Genomic DNA, 24,682 nt, shown 5'->3' with positions numbered 1-24,682 from the left:
TATAAAATTTAACAATAGGTCTGTCTATGGTGTACTCATTATATGAAAACCTAATTTTTTTATTTCTGACCACAAAAAATACTCTACTTACCATAAAAATCAAGGTAAATAAAATCTGTTTGCAGGCTCCATTGCAATTCATTTATTATGATGAACCTAAATTTCATATTCCATATTTTCACTGCAGTCATTATGATCATAGTGAAATAACGAAAAAATAATTTGAAGTATAGCCTTCATTATGCTTCATTCATCATAGTAAAATTCAAGTTTTATGTTTCCATATAATGATAGCAGAATTCTTTTGTGGTCAATATATGAATCATAGAAGATAAATTTTATAACAAGTCAACTTGAGATTATTGATTATATAAAGACTCAAGACTTTTTGCTTCCATATAATGACCATAGACTATTAATCTGATTATTCTATTAAGTAATGGAAGTGAACTTTGATCCACGGTGTTCATTGACTACAATGAAGTCTATGTTTCAAGTTTTCATGCACTGATGAATAAATCATTCTATACCCACCATAAGGAACATATAAAATAAAGAATAACAAAATCTCTTTATATTTTATTAATTATATTAAATTTAAATATCATAATTTTGAAGAACGGCCGCACAATCATTCTCCTCCATAGGTTTAATCGCCTTAAATCCCTTAAACCGACCCATTGGTAATTCTAAGCAAATTGCCCTTTGCATGCATGCATCTTTCTACCCATCTTATGCCTACATCTCTTTTCAGAACGCACCTCACAAATCTAGAGCTGATTATGGGCTGGGCCTATATAAAATTTGATATTTTTCGTGTCCAAGTCCGGCCCAATCAGCTTTACTTGCAGCTCACCCATATGTGCTACTAACATGTGGCTTCGAGGAAGGGAAACCCATGCTTTCTTAGAGAAAATTCACTAAATTTAGACTCAAGCCTGGCACCTCAACAAGATTCATGCATGATACGAGGAGAAACTCGAAAGATGTCATAATAGAGATACAAAAAGGGCCGTAAGCAGGTGGGACAAGGGCATCACGTTGGTAAGGGGCCCAAATCCAAACCAAATCCATGTCATGTGTGGGAATAAGCATGGTATAAGAATAATTTAGATGGAGAATCTAGTCTCGTTAAATGACAAGAAGCTGGAACTTGGTGCGTTGGACCTTCTTGATGGTAAGAAACCTTCTTCAATGCTCCACTGGTTCAAACACAATATTCTATGCAGCTCACGGCCCAAAAGGCCTGTGATAGCCTCCTTCCATCCATACCCGTTTCTCCTCCACCTCACAAACACCTTCTCTTCCTGCCATTCCGGCGACCCCTTCATCCACCTCCGGTCCTTTCAGAGGACCCATGCTCTCCTCCTCGCCTCCGGCCGGAAACCAGACCTGGCCTTCGCCTCCAAACTCATCCACTGGTACTGCAGAGCGGGGAAGACCAATGTTGCAAGAAAACTGTTTGATGAAATGCCTGAGAAGAATGTTGTTTCCTTCTCGACGATGATTTATGGGTATGCAAGCAACGGATTCTTTGCTGAGTCTCTTCAACTATTTTCTCACATGCAGGAGTTGGGCATTTGTGCAAATTCTTTCACAATCGTTGGAGTGCTGGTTAGCTCGGCAGGCTTGGGGGTTTCAAAAATTGGAGAGTTTGTTCATGGAAGGATAGTTAAAAGTGGTTTAGAAGCCAATCCTTTTGTAAGGACAGCTTTGTTAGATTGCTATGCTAAATGTAGAAGTCCAATGAAGTCCTACATTTTGCTTCAGGAAATGGTCGAGCCGAGTATAGTTTCCTGCAATGCGATGATTGCTGGACTTGTGCATAATGATCTGTATGAAGAAGCGCTATTGCTCTTTAAACAACTCTGGCAATTTGGTTTGGTACCCAATTCTCTGACCATGGTGAGTGTTATTCAGAGTTGTATTGGTTACGGCTCGTTTCGACTATGTGAGAGCATGCATGGTTATGTTGTTAAGGTTGGCATGGATTTAGATGTTGCAGTGATGAATTCAGTGTTTGATATGTATTTGAGTTTTGGAAACTTAGAGGTTGCTAAAGCTTTCTTTGGAAAGATGGCTGTCATGGATGTCATTACTTGGACAAACATGATGAACTTTCTGTTGGAGGTTGAATGTGCAACTGAAGCTCTAAATCTGTTTATTCAAATGAGAGTTGAGGGCGTTGATCCTGACATGGTCGCCATGCTTAATGTGATCACAGCATGTGCACGTTTGGGAGATTTAAATAGGGGAAGGTCAGTTCATAACCAAATTGTTATCCGTGGATATGGGCTGGAGCTCCCTGTCAAGAATTCTCTGATCACAATGTATTCCAAGTGTGGGGATATGGAGTCTGCTAGGATGTTATTTGATCGTATAGAGAACAAGAGCTTGGTATCATGGACTGCAATCATCTCGGGTTATGTCCAGAATGGGCAACCAATCGAAGGGCTGCAATTTCTCAGCAAAATGAGAAAAGAGGATAATTTAAAGCTCGATTCAGTAACAATAGTCCATTTGCTGATGGCTTGCAGTGAGCTATCTAGTTTCGAGCTATCTAAGCAGTTCCATTCATACAGTTTAAAATCGGGCTTGTTTCAATGCCAGCCAGTTCAGAATAGTTTGGTGGCAGTATATGGAAAATGTGGTTATGTAGAACTAGGGCGCAGAGTATTTGATGAGATGTTTTCTCGGGATACGGTCTCGTGGAATGCAATGATATCATCCTGTGGGATTAATGGCAATGGAGAAGCAGCACTTGTTCTCTTTCATGACATGGAGAAGAGCAGTGAAGTGCCGGATAGTGTTACGTATCTAAATGTGTTGACTGCCTGTAGCCACTCCGGTTTGGTGGATGATGGCTTGATCATTTTTGCAAGGATGGTCAGGGAGAAGAAAATTGATCCAAGAGGAGAGCATTGTGGTTGTGTGGTGGACATGCTTGCACGTGCCGGTCGCTTGGCAGATGCGAAGAACTTAGTGAGCTTAATGTCAGAGGAAGTTAGTCCAAATGTTTGGAAGGCTTTGCTGGGAGGGTCTCATCTCCATAATGATGTCAAGCTTGTAGAAACTGCTGCAGAGAAGGTGTTTCAGATGGCTTCAAAGGATTCTGGGCATGTAGTGCTTCTTTCTAATGCTTATGCATCAGTTGGGAATTTTGGGGAAGTTGAAACTTTGAGATCAAATCTTGGAAAGATGGGATTAAAGAAAAACACTGGGTTCAGCTTGGTTGATTCTATGCCAAGTGATACGGGTTAGAAAACATGAAGTCTCTTGAAACTTATTTTCTTGGTGTTCAGATAATTGGCATTGCTAAAAGCGTAAGAAGGTGTCTTATTGGAAGAGTTTCTGCTATGCAGATTGGAGAATATGGAGGAAAGGAAAAAAAAACTGATGCAGCGACTTTATTGAAGAGTTTCTTCTATTAAAATTGGAGAGCATGGAGGAAAGCGAGAAAGAAGAGGGGAGACCTATTACTCTTTTAAGGGTAAAACATCAAAAACAACTGTCCAGGTTTGCCATCGAACATGGCGGAAGTAGAAGTTGCGAGCCTTGCAAGTGGAGGAAAGCGAGAAAGAAGAGGGGAGACCTATTACTCTTTTAAGGGTGAAACACCAAAAACAACTATCCAGGTTTGCCATCGAACATGGCGGAAGTAGAAGTTGCGAGCCTTTGCATTTGGCAATTGGAGGAAGTTGTGTGATGTTGGATAAGGAAGTTGATGTAGGGATAGAAGATTAAACATGAGCATTACTCTTGATTACAAAAAGTACTGATTGTATTAAAATTCTATGATAAATGGATAGCAAATGCACAATATATGAGCATACAAATTTGAGATAGCAACTGCTCCTATGAGTTATCCTTGTTAAAGTGTCTCTTCAAATCCATCTTGTAACTAGCTGGTGAAGTTTTGTGCTAGAATTCACTTGATTGGCCCTCCAGGCTCTTCAAATGTTTCCATGCATTCTCATCTCTGATTATATACCCCTCTGTTGCTTCATTTGAAAAACAGCACACCAGCCAAAAGTGGGAGAGTACTTATCAAGTCCTCCAAGGTCATGTACTGGACCTTTCTACTCTATCCCGGCTAGGTTGCAGCTAGGGTTAGGTCATTGGTTTTTTAGTTGATAAAAAGGTTGAATAAGCTTGACTAAAATCATGATGATTACATGCACCATGCATGCAACATTCCAATGAAGTAAGCTGCTTCTAAAAAGTCAGATGTGGGCAACATGAGTGATGTCCGCCACCCTTCACAAGAAATCAGCCCAGAGGCCCATATTCTTTCTTGCAAGGCCCAATTCTACACTTGAAGCGTCTTGTTGAGGGTATCTAAGACTACTTTTTTCCCCACATTTTTTTGGGATGTGTTTGAGTTGGTGGGGGTGCATAAAAACCAGCAGGGGTTTTAGGCTCTATCATGAATACAATATGTGCAATATCAATATAATATAACATTATATATAAAATATTATATTAATGCTAAATTGATATACCATTTTTTTTTGCTAGGCTGTAGGGTATTTTTGTTCACAAATTTCTGCCCAAGCTCACTGCCTTGTGGTGATCTTGAAAACCATCCTCAATGACATGTTTAAAAGCCGTGATTTAAGACTAGGAGTGATTTGGGATCGTTACCACGTAAAATTACTAGGGTACTACCAAATGCGGTGATCTCATCATCTCCACCCATATTATCCTTGATCTTAGGATCATCACCCTATACCAAAAGCCCTCAAAGAAAGATGCAAAGTGCATCATTCTTGATACAAGAACAGTGTAAGTGCATCGATGAGTGTCTACATGAGTAATTGTTTCATGGAAATTGATATTTACTTTCGCCTCACTAATGTATAAGACTTGTTGATAACTATTTAGGATTTGCTTGGTATTGCTTTTGTTTTTTGTTTTCACTTTCAAAAATCTAACAAAGATATTGCCATGTTTACCCTACAATCTCCCCGAAATGATTGTAAATCCAGTTTTTGAGTGTCAAACGTAGCAGGTAAGTGATTTATTAGGTACTAAACACTAACTTTACCCCTGGAAGTTTAAAAAATCATGAGTTGAACAAGTTTTGAGAAGTTTTTATGGGGGAGTGAACAAAACGAATGAGACCAATTAACATATACGATGAGTTTCTTTTGCTTTTTGAAGTTATTTGTAAAATCTTTGGAGTTTTTGAAAGTAATGATTTGTTTTCTTGAAAAAGACTGTAACAAAAGTATGGAATATTATGTGCAAATGCAATCAAGGAATAACAGAAGTTATGTGCAAATGCAATCTTCCAGAACAATAACCATATGGTATTTAACTAATTTGTAGAGCAACAAAAATGCTTGTATATGCCTTAGCTAATAATATTAATTACTTCGTTACTTGATGAAACCCCTATATATGGATCAAATCTTTATGTAATATAGCAAACTAAAACCGTTTAATCTTCAAAGATGAACTAGACTACTTAGATTCCCAGTTAATTGATGACGAAATGAATACTATGAAGTCATTATACTAGTGCCTCTTGCACAAAAGTCCTGGCATTGTCTCTGCTCGTAAAGAGTATGGCACAAGTATGTTTGAGAAGCACGTTAGATGGTGATTACTATGAGGGTTGTCTCGCTTAAAGTTACTGAAATATGATACATTTTGACTATTGGATCATATAAGAAAACCCTAGGGAACATATATTGGTTTAAGCACGAAATGGATCAATCCAAGTTCTATGCCGTTGAAGTCTTACATACATCACGAGACCACAAAAGAAAGGCTACATGCACTACTTTGATCCTAAAATAGATTGATGTAAAGTATATACCATCAAAGTCTTACATACATCATCAAACAACAGAAAAAAGGGTGCATCGTACTACTTTAATCCTAAAATAGATCAAGCTAATGTATATGCCATCAACATCTAACATACACCAAGAAAAAATGGGTACATGTGAAACTGGCTTGCAATAATAAATAGATGTTGTTATAAGCTGTCATGCTCTATGGTCATGGAGATTATAATATCCCAGATTGGTTGACCACTCCGATATGTTGCATACCAAGTCCAAATCTTGGTCTTCCATTCTTTTTTGTTAAGTTAACCCTTGTTTAGGCCACCAACCTTCATACTTACCTACTCATAAATAATATATTTCTAGCAGAGCAAGACACCTCTTGAATGCAAAAGGGATGAGATCCTGTCCATGTAAAGGAGACTTATGCCATTGAGGAAGCCTTTCTCCCCAGTTCCACATCCTTTTTCTCCACGCATGTTGTATGCGCCAGTTGCCATCAGACTTTAGACAAACCTGCTGTTCAAAATTAGGCTGTCACTCTCTGCAACCAAAAAGCCTTGCCTTGGAGTCACACCATACATTGTATTGAGACAATCCTTCAGACCACCCACAGTCTCTTTAACATGAGCATATCCCTGCTCCTGTTCCGGTTTGGACCAAAGTAAGACTGTGGGTTGGGTGGAATCCATGTTCTGGTAACAGTTATCATCATTTCAGTGGGTGACTGGTATCAAGCTATTTCAAAGGAGCAACTTAATTTTGAGTCCTTTGTTTGGCTTCCATTTATGATGAGTTCTTGGTCAAGTTTTAACTAGGAATAATTTTACTCAAATTAGTGACTTAAAAGAGGGTTGAAATGTTTCGATATCTTAACTGACTTGTAAACCCCAGGCAACTAAAACATCAAGTGGTGCTGAAAAAAAAAGTGATTATGATATATATGGTGACCAATAAAAAACCGAAAGATAGAACACTTGAAATCAGGTCCTTTGTTGATGAGTAGTGGTTACATAGCAACTTTGTATTTAGACCCATACAATTATGCTGGTTTTGGCTCGCTTTACATGCAAAAGTATAAGCAGATCCCAACATAAAATGGAGATCAAAACTAAGGGGTTCAATGTAAAATGACAATTAAACCATGGTGCAGATCTTACTTCTCCACAAGATTGTTGAGATGAGAACAAAATATCCTCGCTTGTTTGATGTTGGTTTGACAATAATCATTGAATTTTCTACTACATGATTCATATTAGTGTGGAATTCATGTTAACAATCTCGATCGAGTTGAAAATTGTGACTTAAATACCAATCAACGTGGATGAATTGGTATACTATGAGAATTTCAAGTGCGTTAGGTTAGGTTCGAGTCTAGATTCAACCTGAGTTGGCTACCGGATTTAGATCCCGAACCAAACCCATCATCTTGGGTTTGGTTTCGGTCAAGGAGGCCAGATCTAGGTTCTTTCGACTAATTTCTGCTCGGCTAGACCATTCGGGTTGGCTATAGTTATTTAATACTCATACTAACATAGTCAAATGGTAGATACAATTGGAGAACCCATAACAGACGAGTGGATCTCAAATTGGAGCATGGGGTGTGGTTCAAGCTGGTCAAGTATGTTGTAGGTCCCAGTTGAATTGACCTTATGCAACCTTACAAGCTACCCAACCTGACTTCAATCAGAACCCAAACCTAGAAACTTTCAACCACTGTCTAATGGAGCTTTGAAATTTTGACAGTGTGTTCAATTACTAGCTATGTCCAGCCAGGACAATCACTTAGAACAAAGTGGTACTCAGTTGCAAATCCCTTCGCAAATATACTTTGAACTCATGCATTGTGTTATCAAGAAACCAACGTAATATTCTCAAAATGTTAATCTATTTGGATAAACAGGGAAAATATTGAATGATTTCACTTTTAAAGTTGTCTTTTTGATCAATAAAAAAAAAAAAAACTTTAAAGTTATTAATGTACATTAAAGTGAAGGCGATCAAAATTTATATAACAGGCCAAGAGAGGCCCGGCCCAGCCCAAGAGCCATGGCATCGTAGCCATGCAAGTGCAGTCCGTTGGACAACGGCAGTTGGACGCAAGCCCGGCAGTCCACAACGGTATGATAGGCCCGGACACACTTTAATGGGCCCAGTACGGGGAAAGCGACGGGACGGAACCCCCTCCGTTTCTATTGAACTCGGGGGGACACAACGGAGCGGGCCCCACCGACACGAATTGACGGCCGACCGAATGGCGTACCCCACCCTCTCATTCTGAACGCCGGATCCGATGTGACGCTCCCTCGCCAATCGTTTTCCCGCATGCCGACGGCCCCTCCATCCCTTCACGTCCCGGAGGAAATATATTACTATTACTCTCGTCCGCTGGCACATCGAAACAGACTATAAATCCCCAAATGCCACTTGCTGTGGAGCCCAAAAGTCATGGTCGACAGTGACTAAATATTCTACAGTGACTAAAAGTCTAGATTTTTTCCCCAAATGATAAACATTCAGATTTTTTTTCAATCAAAGTATACATTGGTGTTGCTAGAATTTAAGGCACATTTGGAGGTAAAGATAAGGTCGGCTTTATTTTAAGATAAAAAACTTTAATTTGAAAGATGATGTCCACATGGTTAGCTGTATTTTCAGCATGTGAATCCACTTGAAACAAAGTTTTTTTACTATAGATTTTTCGACGGAGGACCATCTGATACTTAAGTTAATTAAGTTATAGAAAAATAGTGGATGAGAGAGAAAGAGTTTCTAGAAAGAGAGTAGGATAGGAAGAATGAGTTATTTAAAGATTTCTTGATTTTCCATACATAAAGAATGAGGTTGGTATCTGTCACCGAAATAGATGTATAATAACTGTATAGTAATGATTTATCATGTAATAACGGTAGAGCAATAGCTTCTCGTGTTGTGAAAATGATGATTATCCATATTGTGTAAATGATGATTATTACGTTAATCATGTAATTATGGCTGAGTTGACGTAATTGCGAGACTGCAACCGAAGTGCTTTAATTGTTTTCTAATGATGATATAGACCAAAATTGAAATAAATCACCTCAAATCATATGAAGGATAGAAACTACAATTGCTTAGGTAAACAAATATTCTCCACATCACATATATATATATATATATATATATATATAAAATTTTTAATAAATACATATTAAATATACATAATTATCCAAAAATCTTTAAACTTATTTAAGAAAAAAATAAATTAAAAATCTTTTACAAAACAATAATTAAATTGACCTTTACACAAAATTAACTAGGCAGCGAGAATGTTCGGTAATTTTTGGAGTTTGTGCTGGGAAATAAAAAAAAAAAACCAAGCTGAGTGCAAATGGAGCTTTGGATTGGTAACAGAATTGGGCCGCCAAGTAGCTTTCAGTGCTAAGAAGAAAAGAAAATTAAAAAACTTGAGGGGACCGGAACAAAACCGCCCGCTTGTTGGAGTTCAGTCCGCTGTCTCACCAGGACAGCGGACAGCTATTCTTGCATGAAAGAAGCGTAGTTCCCACGTTTCGTTTTCTTGTTTGTTGGCGTGAAATTTTCCTGTTTAGGATTGACAGCTGTCGGGAGGGCGGTCCTTTTCTCCAAAAGCGCTGGCTGGAGTCAGCTCGCCTGCGTCAGAGCCCCCGGACCGGCTGCAGCCGGTCAGAGACCGGACGGTCCTGTCTTCGGGCTCCGTGCTGCAATACTGTCACGCGCCGTCTGGCCGCGCTGCACGTGCTTCTTGGTGGGCCCCGCAGTTGGAATAAAGTTATTTGTTATTAAAATTAAGATGGCGGAATGAGAGGAAGGAATGGTACAGAGAAGAGGAGAGACAAAGGGAGCGAAAGAAATCGCGCTCAGAGCCAGAGCGGGCGTTTAGAAAGCGAGGGTTTCGAGGAGGAGGCGAAGGAGAGGAACGGGCGAAGAAGGCGCGAGGGATAAGGGAGGGAGAGGGAGGGAGGGAGAGAGAGAGAGAAGAGGGCAGTGGTCAAAGCCGGAGCTCCTCTGGCAGCGACGCTTAGGGTTCCGGCAGTGTGGCGGCCATAACCCTCTTCTGTAACGCCCCCTACATTCCTCCTTATCGAATTACTCGTAGGTCTCTGCTTTTTTTCTTGCGTTTGATCTCCGGATGTGGTTCGCCTGCTTTTCTTGCTTTCGCTTCTTGGAATGGTCGGGCATTTTTTGTGATTTTTGTGGGATCTGATGGTTTCGGTTCGTGCCATTGGCGGTGGGTGGAGGACGTAGGATTGGATTTCGATCTTTCTCCCTCCGATGCGTCTATCTTTGTTTCCTTTTTCGATTTTTTAGGTCGATTTTTTCTTGTTTTTATGGCTTTTCATCCTAGATGGAGGTTTTTGTCAAAAACAACTTGTTTTGCTATGTGCTGTTTGCCTTTGAATGGGGTTTTCTCGTGATCGGATGAAGTGTGGGTCTATGATTCGAATTTCTTCTGCAGTTTTTTGTGGTTTCCAGAGATGCTGTTTATATCTGCTTTGCTCTCGTTTGCTTTGATTCTGCGGTAGATGGTTTTATCTTGAAATGTTGAAGTGATAGATTTTTAAATGTAGGATCAGGTTGAATTTTATTTATTTAGAATTTTTTAAGCTTTTCCACTGTAGCTGAGAGATGTGATCTTGGTCTGATTGGTTTTGATTTTGTGGTAGTTGAATTTATCGTCATATATTTGCACTGTATGTTTGAATGTAGGAGCACATTGAATTTTGACGTCTTTCAAGAGTTTCAGTGATGATGTTTGATGCCTACTTTGGTTACGGTGCATTTGATTTTCTGTTGGATGGTTTTTCTTGAAATGTTGGAGTCCTAGATTTTTTAGATCTAGGATCCGATTGAATTTTAATGTCTCTGGGAATTTTATCTTCCCTTAATTGTTCCATCAACTGTCGATCATCTCCCGAAGATGAGGCAAAGGAACTTACCATGACACATGTCCTGAAATCCAAGTTTTGGTTCCAGACTATTTGTCGTATTGTCTGGGCAATGTTCGATAATCAATCATTGTGAATTTGTCTGAATGCGGATTTGTGAAATTTCTCGTTTTAGCTATGTCAAATGATTTAATTATAAGTCAATAGTGAATGAAGTCTTTAAGAATGATTAGGTTTTTGCTCGGTATTCAGTCATTGATGCCTTTGTAAGTGCAATGTGGCTAAGCTGATCTTGATCATTTGGTGTCATTATAGCTTGGCACACTTATTGATTACTGGTTGCTATTGAAATATCTAGGTTTATTGGCTAGTAGTAAAGAGAGTATAATCCCTTATTGTCCTAGGCACAGCTTATCATTGCTTGGTCGTTAATTTGATAGAGTAGGTTGAGATGCCTAATAATTGTTCAGTTTGGGTTGCACTATGATCATTATGTCATGTACATGTTAGGTCACTTACCTTTTTCTCTTTTTTATTTGTACTGACTTCTGTTTTTCTTTAATTAATTAGAGTATACCGTGTCGAAGTGTATTCTTAAGTGTTTTTGGATATAGTTTTCATTAATGCTGATGCTCATTATTGTCTCAGGCTTTCTTATTTCCTGTTACTAAGTTCATTTTATACAAATTTCAATGCCAATGGTGCTGCTTTTCATTTTCACACCTCGCAATTCTCTTGTAATAATTGATTAAACCTGAGGACTATAGGTGCGTAATTTGACTCTTTATTATTGACATGAAGAATTTCAACGAGATAATTAACCTCAGCTGTCACATCTCATGGTTCACGCCATATTGGAAATCCTGTGCAGAGCATGGGCAGTCCCTTTCTTGGGTTATTTGTCTAGCGTCTTTCACCTTCACACCTCCCACCTGTCTTCTTTCTTGCAGGAACATAACTAGAATATTAGGCTAAAAGAGCTGGCCAATTTTTTGGACTAAAAAGATAAAACTAAAAACTTGTTAGCTAGTTTGATCATTTTGTAACTAATTTTAGCAGATAATATGTTGGTCAGAACTGAAGTTGAACTTCATGGTCTTTGTTAACCATTATGGTTGCATTGAGGTAACACTTAGAATTTCTTTTTCTGTCGTTAGTTTTTTTTCAAGAATACTGAAAATGAAAGGACATGTCCTGAAAAAGTAAATTTACTGTTGCCTATTTAAGAAGACTGGATTATAGTCTGGCACATGATTACATTGAAGCTTGTAGTGACAGTGGATATAGCTCTAGGTCAGAGTGAGTCGAACAGTGATTCCAATAGGTAAAAGATGTCCTCATGTTTTTCTGTATTCCATGTTTGGTTACTTTCAATTGCCAATATATTATTGGGGTCTGGATTTTAATTTAGAAGATGGAATATCAACAAATTGATGCTTCCAGTGGAGAAACAACAGAAATACTGAATCTAAACACAATCTGCAATATAATATTACACCTGAATTTAGAGGCACTGGGGAGGGATCTAGTTATCTAATGCCAATGATGTTATCTTAGACCAATAAACAACGATGAATGCTGAAATGAGAAACTATTTTTACTTTTCTATAATGTAAAAGAAAAGGATGCTTATGTGAAATGGAGATATTTAAATTCATGGCTACAAGTCCGGCAGGTTAGTGACATATGATCACTGAAGACCAGAATGAGTGACAGAGAGCTAAAAGGGCAACAATGGACTGCTAAAGATGTGCCAATAGTATTTACGGCACTATAATTCTATGGAATGTTATTTACTATGTTTGGCAAGCACTTTGTAGTATGGGAAAACTTCAAGTTAGATGGGAGCAATTGCAAGCTGTTATTCTTAGGACTGTACTGTAAGATATGTTTTATGAACATACTAAGTCGATGAAAGACATTGTCCTCCATGAGCAAGTTGGGGGGGGGGAGCTAGGTAGTGTTTTTGTTCAGTTTTTCTTTTTCTGAGAGGCATTCTTCCATTTTTTTGTAAATCTTTACTTTATGTGAAGTTGCATCAGTTATTAAGAATGGCGTGTGTGCATATAATGAAATGTTCTCATCCTTTACATGCTTATATAATTGAAAAGTGGGTTAGTGACAACATAGTTAGCGTCGCATGCGTTGATAGTTAAATATGATGACTTGGTCTGTGCCTTATATTAGTCCTCATGAATGTAGTCCTGGTTGGGGAACAATACATACAATTAGGGAAGTCACGTGTACTTAAGTAACATATGCTTACCTTGTATATTGGAGTTAATTATCTTCAGCATTCTAAATATTGGATGGAGTTTGCAATAAACTGACTACAAAATCCTGATTTGTTGTGTATGCGGTGGCAAAATTGGCCCATTTCATTGTTTTTGTCTGTTCACTAGCATCTGATTCTGAGGTCAGGTCATAATTGCAACACTATTTTGAGTGAGAATTTGGTTTGTTGCCAAGTATCTTTAGATTTTTTAATTGATCTGAATGTACCACAATTTTACACAATAGTATTTTGACGTATATTGAGGGCCATGTTGTCTTTGTAACTACTTGGCTTGTACATCTGTCGTGGAGGGCTACTACATCTGTATGCCCATGTAAATGGGACCAACCTATGTTCCATATGAAGCACACAATACCCTCATTTAAATTTCTTTGCCACTGGCTCACAATGGGATGGGAGGGAGAGATAAAATGCATAGGTGATTTTTATTAGCATGTGCAGATTTAGCACCACATATCTTGCAGAGAGTTTGTTGTGCATATGCCAATGATAATCTTTTTCTTTGAGAAAGGAAATAAGAATTAAGGAAAGTGCATAATTCTTTTTGTTGTGCTTGGATTACGTTCTTGGTATTACCAAGGTCCTACTTCTGTTGATAGGCATAGTGTACATTAATTATTCATATTTTAAGTAAGCATGTTTGTACACATTTAATCTGATGCTTTAATTTAATATCCAGGGTGATAGTATTTATTCTTTCGGTGACACCTGGGGGTGATCTCTGCTACAAGACTGTTGGCATTTAATGACAGGAGAATGGAGAATAATATAAATTCTGCAGAAATTGCAGAAGAAAAACCATACTAAATATCAGGTTTTTGCTCAGTTATCCTTGCATCATTTTTTTTTAGGGGGGGGATTATATTGGAAATCTCAAGGTACACCGTACTGGACGATACAGGGCATGCTGTACCGTACTAGTTCGGAACCGGTATTTGGTACATCAAAAAAAATTCATACTATACCGTACCGACACTGTGCTAGTGTGGCAGCGGTATAGGGTCTGGTACCGAGACAGCGAACCTTGAAAAATCTATTAGCTAAATATATGAGAATTTTCTTTGTCCTTTCTTACAGAACTTTATCAAGTTATAGAATGTCTGCAACTTGCATGTTAACCTGACATGTTATCTAGAATCCACAGTATACTGTCAAGATGTGATGTGAGCTATTATTGTTTGCTCGTAATTACAATTTTTTTATAAATTTCTGGTGCATCATTGAGGAATTTATCAGAACATATCGCACATAAATTCTGATTGATCAATGAAATGGGAACTCTGTATCAAAAAAAAAAAAAGAATTGGGAACTTGCCCCATCCATTCTTTCACTTAAAATATTGATCCACATGTTTAGATTTGTGTTAATCAAATAATAAACTAAAGATAGCAGTTCCTTTCCAAAGAAAAGTGGAAAGTGTATTTATTAAATTGCTCACATGTTTGGATTGGTGATAACTAAATCTTCAAAATTAGAAATGAGTTACTCCCTTTATCAAAGAAAAATGCGTAACTAAATTTAAAAGAAGAAAATTAGCTGGTTAGACTCTGTTTGCATAGTTTTAATGGTCTCTTCTAATTCTCCAGTTTCTACGGAAAAGAAGTTGGAGTCATTGTATGAAGTTTCATTTTATGTTTGTCTGACATGTTTGTTCTATCTCCTAGAATCCTGCTTTTGAGATATTATCTCATGATTTTTTTTCAATAATCAATCATTTATATTGTGAATATTAAGATGCTTTATTTGCTTTCATCAAATCATCAAAATTCAAATTCTCAACCATTTATGTCCTGGAAGTTGTCTCATATGTCGGCAGCATGCCTTTTTGACTTTTAGTTAATTTTTTTGGTGTGTTGACACAATTACTAAGTTTTTTCCAATATAAAACTTCATAAAGACACTAATAACTTTATTATTGTCTTATATGTCAAGAAATGCTTTCTCAACTGGGGTGCTTTGTAGGGAAAAGCCGTACAACAAGAGGGGCAAACTCACTAAACTCCAATTTGAAAAATTAGGAGACTTTAGCTTAATTATATCACCATCAAAATCACTTTTGGGGCTTGCACATCTCCCTCCAGAGTCATCACCAATACCATCATCACCACCAAATTGACATCACCAGTAGTATAATCATGACTACTTGCAGTAGCTGTTGCTCTTAACATCACCACTGGTATCATTGTGGTTACCTTTGTTATTGCCATGTTACCATGGCTGTTTCTACCATTACTATTATGACCTTTATGTGTGCTAGGAATCATGCCACACCATTGTTCGTATTGTTGCTGCATCTATCATTGCTATCATTGTTCGAGCCATCACCTTTTATCATTTTAGTATTCTTGTTGATGTTATTGCTGCCACAATTATTGCCTTTTTATAGTGAGCACCATTATTATCAATACTGTCTCCATTCTTTTTTTAGACTGTTATCATGACTGTCACTGACGAAATTAAAAAAAACTCTCTCACCTCATTTTATTTATTTTCTTTTATTTTCTTTCAAAATTTTCCTCCGTTTCTCCCTAACCAAAAATACCTTTGAAATTGAACTTTCTATTAGGCTATCACCCCTTAGCTTTGATATTTTGAAGTAGTGCTCATGTTTTCACTAGTCTCCATTTTTTTCAAACCCAGACTGTTGATCGAACCAGAAAAGTGACCGGGTCACAGGTCGCTGGTTCAACCATTGGATCTATTGGAATAAAACCATGGCATCATAATGATATAATAAATATATTGATCATTAATAATATTTATTTGAAAGATAGATTAAAATAATGAACATATACAGAAAATAGAAAACAAATCACATATACAGAAAATAGAAAACAAATCAAAATTTATCAGTGTTTTTTTTAATTAGCACTTCCTATTATCACTGTGAACTTAATTTTATCCTCATAGTTTATTTATAATGTTAACTATGCTTGAGGTCAATTATTTATAGAAAACCATATTAATGAAGCTTAATCTACATGCAAGATAATTGTGAATCAAATATGAAAGAAATCTAAAAAGATTATGAAATTTCGATGAGCAGAGAACCTTAACTGAATTAATTTAAGTGATATAGATTCTGATTCATTTGCATTAAATTGGGTTTTCTTCTGATCTTCCATAGATTGAAAATTTGGGGACTTGTCCATAGTAAACACACTTGATTAGCGTCACTGATTCATTGATTTAAGTAACTAAATATGAGAAAGGGGAAAGAGAGGAAATGGAAGTTACTGTTTAGAAAATACAGTGTGAGATGGTGAGAGAGAGAGGGACGGAGAGATTGAGGGAGAGAGGCTGTTAATTTTGAACTTCAAAAAGTTTTTATCTTGATATTTCATATCCAATTTCTTAGATAAATTAAAGCTCTTATTAACTTTTTTTTTGGGGGGGCGGGTCATTTTGTGTTCTTTTGGATGAGTACAGTCTGGAATTAAATACTTTTTCACTATTATTTTCTGGTGCATTAACTTGAGTTGAAAAATTTATCTATGGAGTGGATAAGCAAAGCAATTGCTGCAGGATGAACCTCAAAGAATGAGGACTTTCTGTCCAATGATTGGTGGTGCATGTGACTGTGCAACATCCACCACCAGCCTTCCTCTTATGCAATTGTGGCCTCCCATGTGATGCGGACTGAACAGACAACCTTGATTTTATGGGAGAGGCAGATGGTGAATTACGCATGCTAGCATGCACTGCCACTTGTTAAACAGCATTGGTTGAAAGAATGAGGATTGACTGTGGTTTAGGATAAGGCTGAATTTGTAGGTTGAAAAAACTGATTCAGGCTTGGGTTTCGATTATAATTGTGTTGAGGTTAGAGTTTAATGAGGAATTGATAATGGAAAAAGTTGAACCTAGGCATTTTGTGGTTTGAGGATTACTATCATATTGTCTTGTAGTGTAAAAGTTGGAATTTTCTTCAAAGTGAAATAGCAGTGTTGATTTTGAAGGGAAAGAAGTAAAAGTTGACTGGGATAGGGTTTTAAAGATTCAATATAAGGGCATAAAAAGGAAAGTTTGATGCAGAAATCAACTTGGGCAATGGACTAAAGTATAAAAAAGGGTAATGAATAGACAGTTCTTAGTGGTCTCACATCAACAGGAATCCTAGGCCTCATTCCTAGGGTTTGAAGTACATCACTGTTGGCATAACACCATTGGACAGAAGAAGACATTTCTTCAATCCTTCATTTTCTAGTAACCACCAACTACTAAAAGATTGAATGCGAAGAGCTATTTATAATCTTATAAGGCCATTATTTACATAAAGAAAATAACAAGAAAAAATACCAAATAAAAGCTATTTCGGGCTCCTCATCACTTAAGGTGATTGGTCACTATAATTTATTATATTAGGCTGTCGGCTGCTTCTGGACCCAGTAGTGGCTGATCCTTTTTATTTTTCCAAGGCATAACAAGCCTTCTGTAGGCCCCACATCCAACAAGAGTCTTGCTTTCCTTCTATGCTGGCTGACACCCCTTTTTCCTCTTTATCTTTGACCTGTTTCAAGATTACAGTTCTCTTGTTGATTTGTTTCCGTCACTGGACTTGTGCATGACTGCTGACCATCCAGATCTCTCTTGATTCTTTTGCCAAAACTCCTACTGTCTTTTCTTATCAAAACAAAGGAAAATACTTTGAGACACTTATTAATGCACATGAAAAATCCTCAACCCTACTATGCAGGCTTGGAAACTCATTATACAATCAACCAGTTTATCACACCATTTTTCATAAGTTACATTAATCCCCTCATGCCACAGCGGCAGAAGGAACTTTTGATGTGTGCAAAATGGGTACCCCTACATTACTTCATAGCAAATTCTTCTTTGACCATATGAGTGCAAAAAACCTTGCCACCTAGTGGCACGTGGGACCCAAATAAAGATGGGTCCACTTCCGGAAGCCTTTCTTCTATCAGGTATATGAGTTTTATTGTGTTATTGATCTTTTGCTCCTTTTCAAAATGCCTCCTAGGCATACTAGGAAACTCTCAATTAGCCATTCATGGCAATCAAGGAAATTGATCTTATGTCCTTCTATTCCCATGTTAGTAGCTGTCTCAAAGGACCTAATATACTATAAGGACCGAACTATGTCTTGTCATATATTTTAAATTAACTGTGATGAATCCGACATAGCCGCAAAAATGCATGAATATTTTTAGGGCAATCATGCTTATATCTGCTTAACCAAAATCTTCGTCTGAATCCTTAAAAGTTGTACTCTCACAGTTGTTTAATAAGACATGCAAATGTGGCTCAAGAGTTTCATGGTTAGTGATAATGAAATATGCTTCCTTATCAGTATCTTAAAAAGGTGGCTGCAATATGGCAGCGGTCAAGAGACCACATAGCGCGATAGGTATGCATGCCACATATATGGGCTCATATATTGGTTGGTATTTTTAAATATGTAAAACAAATAAAATTCCTTAAACATATAAAAAACAATAACAATAAGTAATGTTTTCTTGGATAAATAATAGCAATATTAATAACAATAACAACTCAAAGTTAATGCTTACTACTAAGTACTTAATGCCTCATAGTTGTAATGTAATTAACATATTAAAAATATTAGTAGCCATATCAGGCTCGCTGGAACCCAAATCCAGCCTAAGCATCGATTTGACCCAGCCCCATCTGTGCAGACCCATCTAAGGGTAGGATGCATGTAGAATGCTAATCTGGCTGTGTATCTAGTCGCATAATGTAAGCTGTCCACATACGCTGGCACATAGTGCTAAGTAGGCCACCTTTGGAACCTCAGATGTGGTTTGATCACTTATAGTGACGGCATACAGGCAATGTGGTGCAGTTAGGGACCACATCCACATGTGCAGCCATAATGCAGCCTCATGCTCCAAATTTTAATCACCTTATATCCACTTTTGCCCATTCGTCACAAATATTACCAGTTCAGTCCATTATATTCATCTAGGTAAAGCTTATTAGCTGATGCATAGGCAATGCTTATCTAATAAAACACTTATGTAAACCCTAGGACTTGGATTTAAGTAATAGATAACAAGGAAATTGGGTGCTGGAGTCTCTATGGTCAGGATGAAAGATGATGTAGCTGTTTTTGGGAGCTTTTACCATCCAATGTTTTCGTACATACACATTCCTACACCCACTGAATACTTGTAATTCAGGCACCTTTCTAACTACTGGATGTGGATTCACTTAGTACTTTAATAGTATAAGCTATGATTGTTTGGTTTTTCTCCCCTTTTCTCGTTTTCAGTATCATTTGATTATTTTCCTAACATGTCAGCTGGTCGACTTAAGTTTCTGTCCTTCCTGACGACCCATTTGTGGTTGTTTGCTTTCAGTCACTCATGGCTGAGTCCTGCTTCCACCACATTTAACTACCCTCACCCATTTTGTTTCCATTAGCTATAAGTGTGGTGTAGTTGCAGAGAGTGAAAGTGGGTGGTGTGGGATAGTTGTTGCAAACTAGGAGTGGAGGCCGCAGTGCCATGGATATTTTGATGTGATAAGTGGAGGATGGTAATGTTGATAATCATGTACTAGAGCCAGGTGGAGTGGGGTTAAAGGTGACATTTTTCATGATGTGGCACTCCTTCTGTAGGCTGGTGACAAGAGGTTGGAAAAAATGTTGCAAACTCCAGAAAGCCTAGGACAAGTCCCATCAAGGGCCGATTCCAGTCCAAAAATCCAGGCCCAAAGTGGCCTTTGTTCGATCATATTTTCTGCTACAGGTTACCCATATAAGATTCCCATTTAGCTCTGTTTCCATTTTGATTAGCCTGAAGTTTGGGTGGTGCTTATCTCGTGGATTGTTTTTTATTTTGTAGGTTAGATCTTTAGAAATCTTATTATTAATGATCTTGCTTTGCTGGCATGTAATTTGAGTCCCTTAAGGAGACTACTTTAAGTAAAATAGACTGGCCAATTAATAAATCTAGCATGATCCTGAGTTGTGTGTATGCTACTTTGAAGTTTTTGTGAGAAGAGAGAAGGGGCATAACTTTTTTCTGAAAATGCTCTGGGGCACCGGGTGGTCACATGGAAAGTTCTTTCTGCCCACTTCGTGCTTCTGTAGCAACTCATGATTCAAGCAGACCCCCAATCCCTTACTGTAAATTGATGTGCATCACACCAATCCCTTTCTGCCATGTAGCAGGAGGATCTTCTTGAGTGATATGATTCTTTTTTCCTACACTTATTGCATCCTGTGACCTTGCTGTTGATATACTTTGTTGATTTCTTTGAAAATTAAAATGGCTTATGGCTTATTATCTTTTTTTTTTTTTATGACTATTCAACTGACCAAGCTATGTTATACGTTGCAGAGAAGGAACTACGTGAGCTTGACCACGTATTCTTATGCTCCTTTTACAACTAGACTATGGGAATATCAGCATGTTGCAAGGACTGCATGATTGAATCTTCCAGCTATTTATCTGTTTCTTGAACCAAAATGACACTTGAAGATTTTTTCACTCTTACTGAGATGAAGGATGGGCTTTCAAATCTTGCGAGAGTTGAAGAGCTAATTTCTATGCTTCAAAAGCTAAAAGATTGCATTGCAAACAATGCTGGTGATGCAGCAAGACAATGGTCAACTGCTGTAAGCACCTTAGCAGCCACAGGAAGCAAGGGATGTCTTGATCATTTTGTTCAGTTAAATGGGCTGAGTTTTCTAAATCAGTGGCTTCAGGAAGCTCAGAAGTGCAGTATCGATGCCAATGACGGTGTTCTGAAAGAATTGATAATTAAACTGTTAGCATTGCTTGAAAAGCTTCCAATCAACAATGAAAAGTCAAATGCTTCTGGGGTTGGAATTACTGTTGAACAGCTCCTTGGTCACAATGACCTTAAAATCAAGGAAAGAGCAAAAATTCTGTATAATAAGTGGAAGCATGCAGAAAATACTGAGGGGAGTTGCAGTGATTCTGAGAAAGGCGAAAGAAGTCATATTGAACAACCTAAACCTTCAGATAGTGCACAGATTATTGAAGAGGGCACGCCCTCTATATATCCTGTTCTTGATATTTCTGCATCCGAAGGAGGAACTGATGAAGGGAGTTGTAAAGTAGAATCAGCAGGGACTGAATCCCACCAATCAGATGTTACCAGATGCTCAGCCAGTTTACAGAAACCTGATTCTGCTATCAGTGAGAGAACTTATGTTCAAAATCAAACTGTGCCTGCAACCTCTTCAACCTCTGCTGATGCAAATGTGACTTTAGGAGATGCCAATTCATCGGGGTCATCACTTGTTTCAAACTCTTGTCAGGAGACATTATCTGCTACGGAAGAGTCTTCTGTTTGTCCTGCTGCAGGATTGCCCTCCTCTGGCACATGCAGTTCACAATTTGCTAGGGGAGGAGGAGATCAACCCAATGTATCAGTGTCAAAGGATGCTTCTGCTGCAGCTGGTGTTAAAGAGATGGAGGTGAATACAGTGGAAGAGAACCTATCTGAATCTGGTCAGATGGAAATATGCAATGTTCCACCATCTTCCAGTTTATCTGCTTCTGCATCTGAAGTGATTGCTGCAGCAGAACCCACTGTATTTTGCAATTTAGATTCTAGTAGGAATGAAGCTCATCCATCAGAGACGGTGGGACCTGAGCCAAAGACTGGGGGTGGTGCCTGCAGGATGCCAAATTGTTTGGGCAAACAGGTTGCACATGTCACAAAGGGTTTTCAAGATCTATATGGTAAATCATGCATAATTGGAAAGCTAGATGGTTCTGTTAATTCTCAACAGAGGGAGGAAGATGTCGAAAGTGATGGTGGCATTAAAAATCTTGGCAGCGAGGTTGATTTGAAGGTAAGCAAAGGTGTGGTGTTCCCCTGTCATTCTTCCAAAGCAAAGGAGACCAAAGCAACTGGGATTCCCAACCAAAAGTCAGATTTGGGCCTTGAATATGAGATCGATGCATTAGAAGTTGCAAGGCAAGTTGCTATAGAAGTGGAACGGGAAGTTGTTGACTATAGAGAACCTTTTAGCAGCTCTCCTGAGGTCAACTCTGGAGAGATGATGGGTGCCCATAGCCCTGATATTGAAGAAGGAAAGCAGGATCAATCAGTGATCAGTAAAGCAAATGGAAATAAATCACCATCTCGTGAAAAAGATCATTCTGGTGATGCCTCTTCTCCTAAGGAAGATGGTTCAGGAATCACGGAGAATATTATTAGCACTGATCCTGAAAAACCTGAGCAAGATTTAGAAACAAGTAAGTTGAATTTCCCTGTCCAAGAACCAGTGGGCAAGTTGGGTGGGAATAGATGCATCTTTGATCTGAATGCAAATATTTGTGCTGGGGAATCTGATTGCTTAATGAAGCCCATCCATGGGGTGCCAGTCAATGTGTCTGCACCTATAGCTGTTGTTGCTGCTCCAAAAGGGGCTCCAGGATTGCCAGTTACTCCTCTCCACTTTGGAGGTGAGCTGGGATGGAAGGGCTCTGCTGCCACAAGTGCTTTTCGGCCAGCATCCCCTCGAAGAACTCCAGATAGTGAAAAGACACATTCAAGCCCGAAACAGAAACCAAACTTCCTTGGGATTGATCTGAACGTGGCTGAAAGTGAGGATGATGCGGTTATTGAACCATTATCTGTGAAACAATTACCTGCTTCCTCTGGCTTGCCTTCTGGGGATTCTTCTATGGAAGTCAGTTCGGGACGAGCAGAAAGGCTGATGTTGGATCTTAACCGCCTTGGGGATGAGGATGCACCAGCCAATTTATCCTCCAATTTGAAGATCCATCCCCAGAGTGGGGATCGGAGCTTCTCTTCTCCATCATCATCATCTTCAAGACAGACTTCCATGAGAGACATTGACTTGAATGATCACCCATCTTTTGTTGATGTTGGTGGTTCACGCAACTTTGATAATCCATCTTGCAAGGCCTGTGGCACATCTGGAGGATCAAAACTAAATGAACCTGTTATTACAATCATGGGTGCAAGAGTCCCTGTTGAAAGGAAGGATTATGTCAACCAAGTTCAGCATGCCTTTCTGGGGGCCGGACTGAATATGAAGTCTGCAATGGCTGCTAGACCGGTGCTGCCTTACTCTCACATGCCACCGCCTGCTTATGGGTATAATGGACTTGGGACAGGGCCAACCATGTCTTTTCCTCCAGCATACTATGGACCTGGGAACATTCCTTACATGGTGGATTCTAAAGGAGTTCCTGTAACACATGTTATGGAACCAGGACTGAATGGTGCACCATCAGCAAGGCCGCCTTTTCTTATGAGTGTACCTAATGCACCTGCAAGTTCAAATTCGTATGGGATTTTCCAACCTGGTCTGGATTTGAATTCTGGGATGCTGTCAGTAGAGGGTGGGGGCAGGGGAGGTGGAAGTTTTAAGCAATTCATTTGGCAAGGGCAGAATGGTTTGATCGAAGAACAAATGAGGACTTCATCACAGCCTTCTAGTTCAGGAATGACACCGAAACGGAAGCAGCCAGACTCTGGGTGGGAGCCACCTCATGCTTATGGTTACAAACAGGTGACATCATGGCAATAGCTTTTTTCCCCTCTTAAATTTTCATCTCTAGGCAGCTTGGTCATAGGACTTGCCTTCATTGGTCCTTGAAGGTGGTGGGCCAATTCAACCATGTGAGAAAGATAAAATTTTTTTTAATAATGCTGGTTATAGATGTTTGATGGAATTGAAAAATGTAGGTTCAGTTGTTTACATGCCTGTTCTTTGTTGTTGATTGATTATAGAGGCAATTTCAGCTGGTGGAAGCTGAATTCATGTATATCTTATAAATATTCTAACATAGTGAAGGGAGTCGTTGACTTTTTTGGAATTTGGTTATTATTGGTGTATATGATATTAAATTTTTTTGCCATCTTGAGTCATGCTTAGTATTTCACTTTCATCAAGCGACTGAATCAATTATTGAAAGTATTCTTGCAAGAGAGAGCTGTCGGAGGTGGCCGAAGATTTGAATTGAAAGACTACTGTTTCATCCATTCCTGATGTCTGATGTACTTGCCTTTTTTTTTTTTGTGGTGACTAGGCCTGGTCAAGCTTTGGAGTCATTGAGCTACATGTAAATGCCAATTATTTACCTGCCAAATTTACTTTTAGATTGCGAGAACTCTTTGCGGTGGAATTGTCGATTAATCTGGTTGCTCGTGGACTTCAAGCAGTAATGCGAGGACACTTCATTCCTTTCATGGGGTGAAGTTATCCCTCTGATACGGTATTATGGACTTGACATTCTCTTCACCATCTAAACTGTGCACATAGCCTTGGAGGGACATTTATATATTTGATTATTTATTTTATTTATGCTGAGAGCTTAAGTACGGTTGTAAAACACCTCAGTACGAGGGGAAAGCAGAATACTGCTAAAGATTCAAAACTGAGAACATGCGCATATGCGAATAAGGGACGCCAAGAGGGTTCTCTGTGCGCAAAGGGAGGATTTTCTGTGGTGGATGGGCTATGAGTCGACCATGTAGAACTAGTGGCCATGGTTTCCGGCCCCTCTTTTATGTTGTCATGTAAGCCTCTATTTTATTTCATCATGGTTTTAAAAACAGCCGTTGCAGTATTTTAGTGGCTGTTATGATGCCTTCCGCCCCTCTTTTACATTGTTGTATATGACGACAGGGAAAAATAATAGTCGTTATAATATATCATCTACATGATCCATTATAATGCAAA

General features: G+C 38.6%; 2 protein-coding genes across 7 annotated transcripts; both read left to right on the top strand.

The window, feature by feature from the left end:
- The first annotated feature begins 805 nt into the window (after window positions 1-805).
- On the top strand, window positions 806-3,843 carry LOC103720475 (pentatricopeptide repeat-containing protein At1g11290, chloroplastic-like). Its single transcript, XM_088712744.1, has one exon. The coding sequence runs from the start codon at window positions 1,114-1,116 to the stop codon at window positions 3,259-3,261; it is 2,148 nt and encodes a 715-aa protein (XP_088568870.1). The 5' UTR covers window positions 806-1,113; the 3' UTR covers window positions 3,262-3,843.
- A 5,764-nt stretch (window positions 3,844-9,607) lies between these two features.
- Window positions 9,608-23,816, top strand: LOC103720464 (uncharacterized). 6 transcript variants are annotated; one of them, XM_017846012.5, is made up of 3 exons: window positions 9,615-9,908; window positions 13,678-13,812; window positions 20,331-23,816. In XM_017846012.5, the coding sequence occupies exon 3, from the start codon at window positions 20,459-20,461 to the stop codon at window positions 23,525-23,527; it is 3,069 nt and encodes a 1,022-aa protein (XP_017701501.1). In that variant the 5' UTR covers window positions 9,615-9,908; window positions 13,678-13,812; window positions 20,331-20,458; the 3' UTR covers window positions 23,528-23,816. The 6 variants fall into 6 exon arrangements, with proteins under 6 accessions (XP_008808395.1, XP_017701501.1, XP_008808396.1 ...); XM_008810172.6 differs by having other exon boundaries at window positions 9,624-9,912; XM_008810173.5 differs by lacking the exon at window positions 13,678-13,812 and having other exon boundaries at window positions 9,608-9,912.
- Window positions 23,817-24,682: the final 866 nt, after the last annotated feature.

Source organism: Phoenix dactylifera, chromosome 16 (assembly GCF_051530095.1).
Source record: "Phoenix dactylifera cultivar Ajwa chromosome 16, Ajwa_hap1_PhDact_Kaust_v1.1, whole genome shotgun sequence".
Classification (NCBI taxonomy): domain Eukaryota; kingdom Viridiplantae; phylum Streptophyta; class Magnoliopsida; order Arecales; family Arecaceae; genus Phoenix; species Phoenix dactylifera.
This window is presented reverse-complemented; position numbering and strand designations above follow the sequence as displayed.

What these genes read in the sequence shown, in the direction of transcription:
- LOC103720464 (XM_008810173.5), top strand. Translation starts at nt 20,459, where the DNA reads ATGACACTTGAAGATTTTTTCACTCTTACTGAGATGAAGGATGGGCTT.
- LOC103720475 (XM_088712744.1), top strand. Translation starts at nt 1,114, where the DNA reads ATGGAGAATCTAGTCTCGTTAAATGACAAGAAGCTGGAACTTGGTGCG.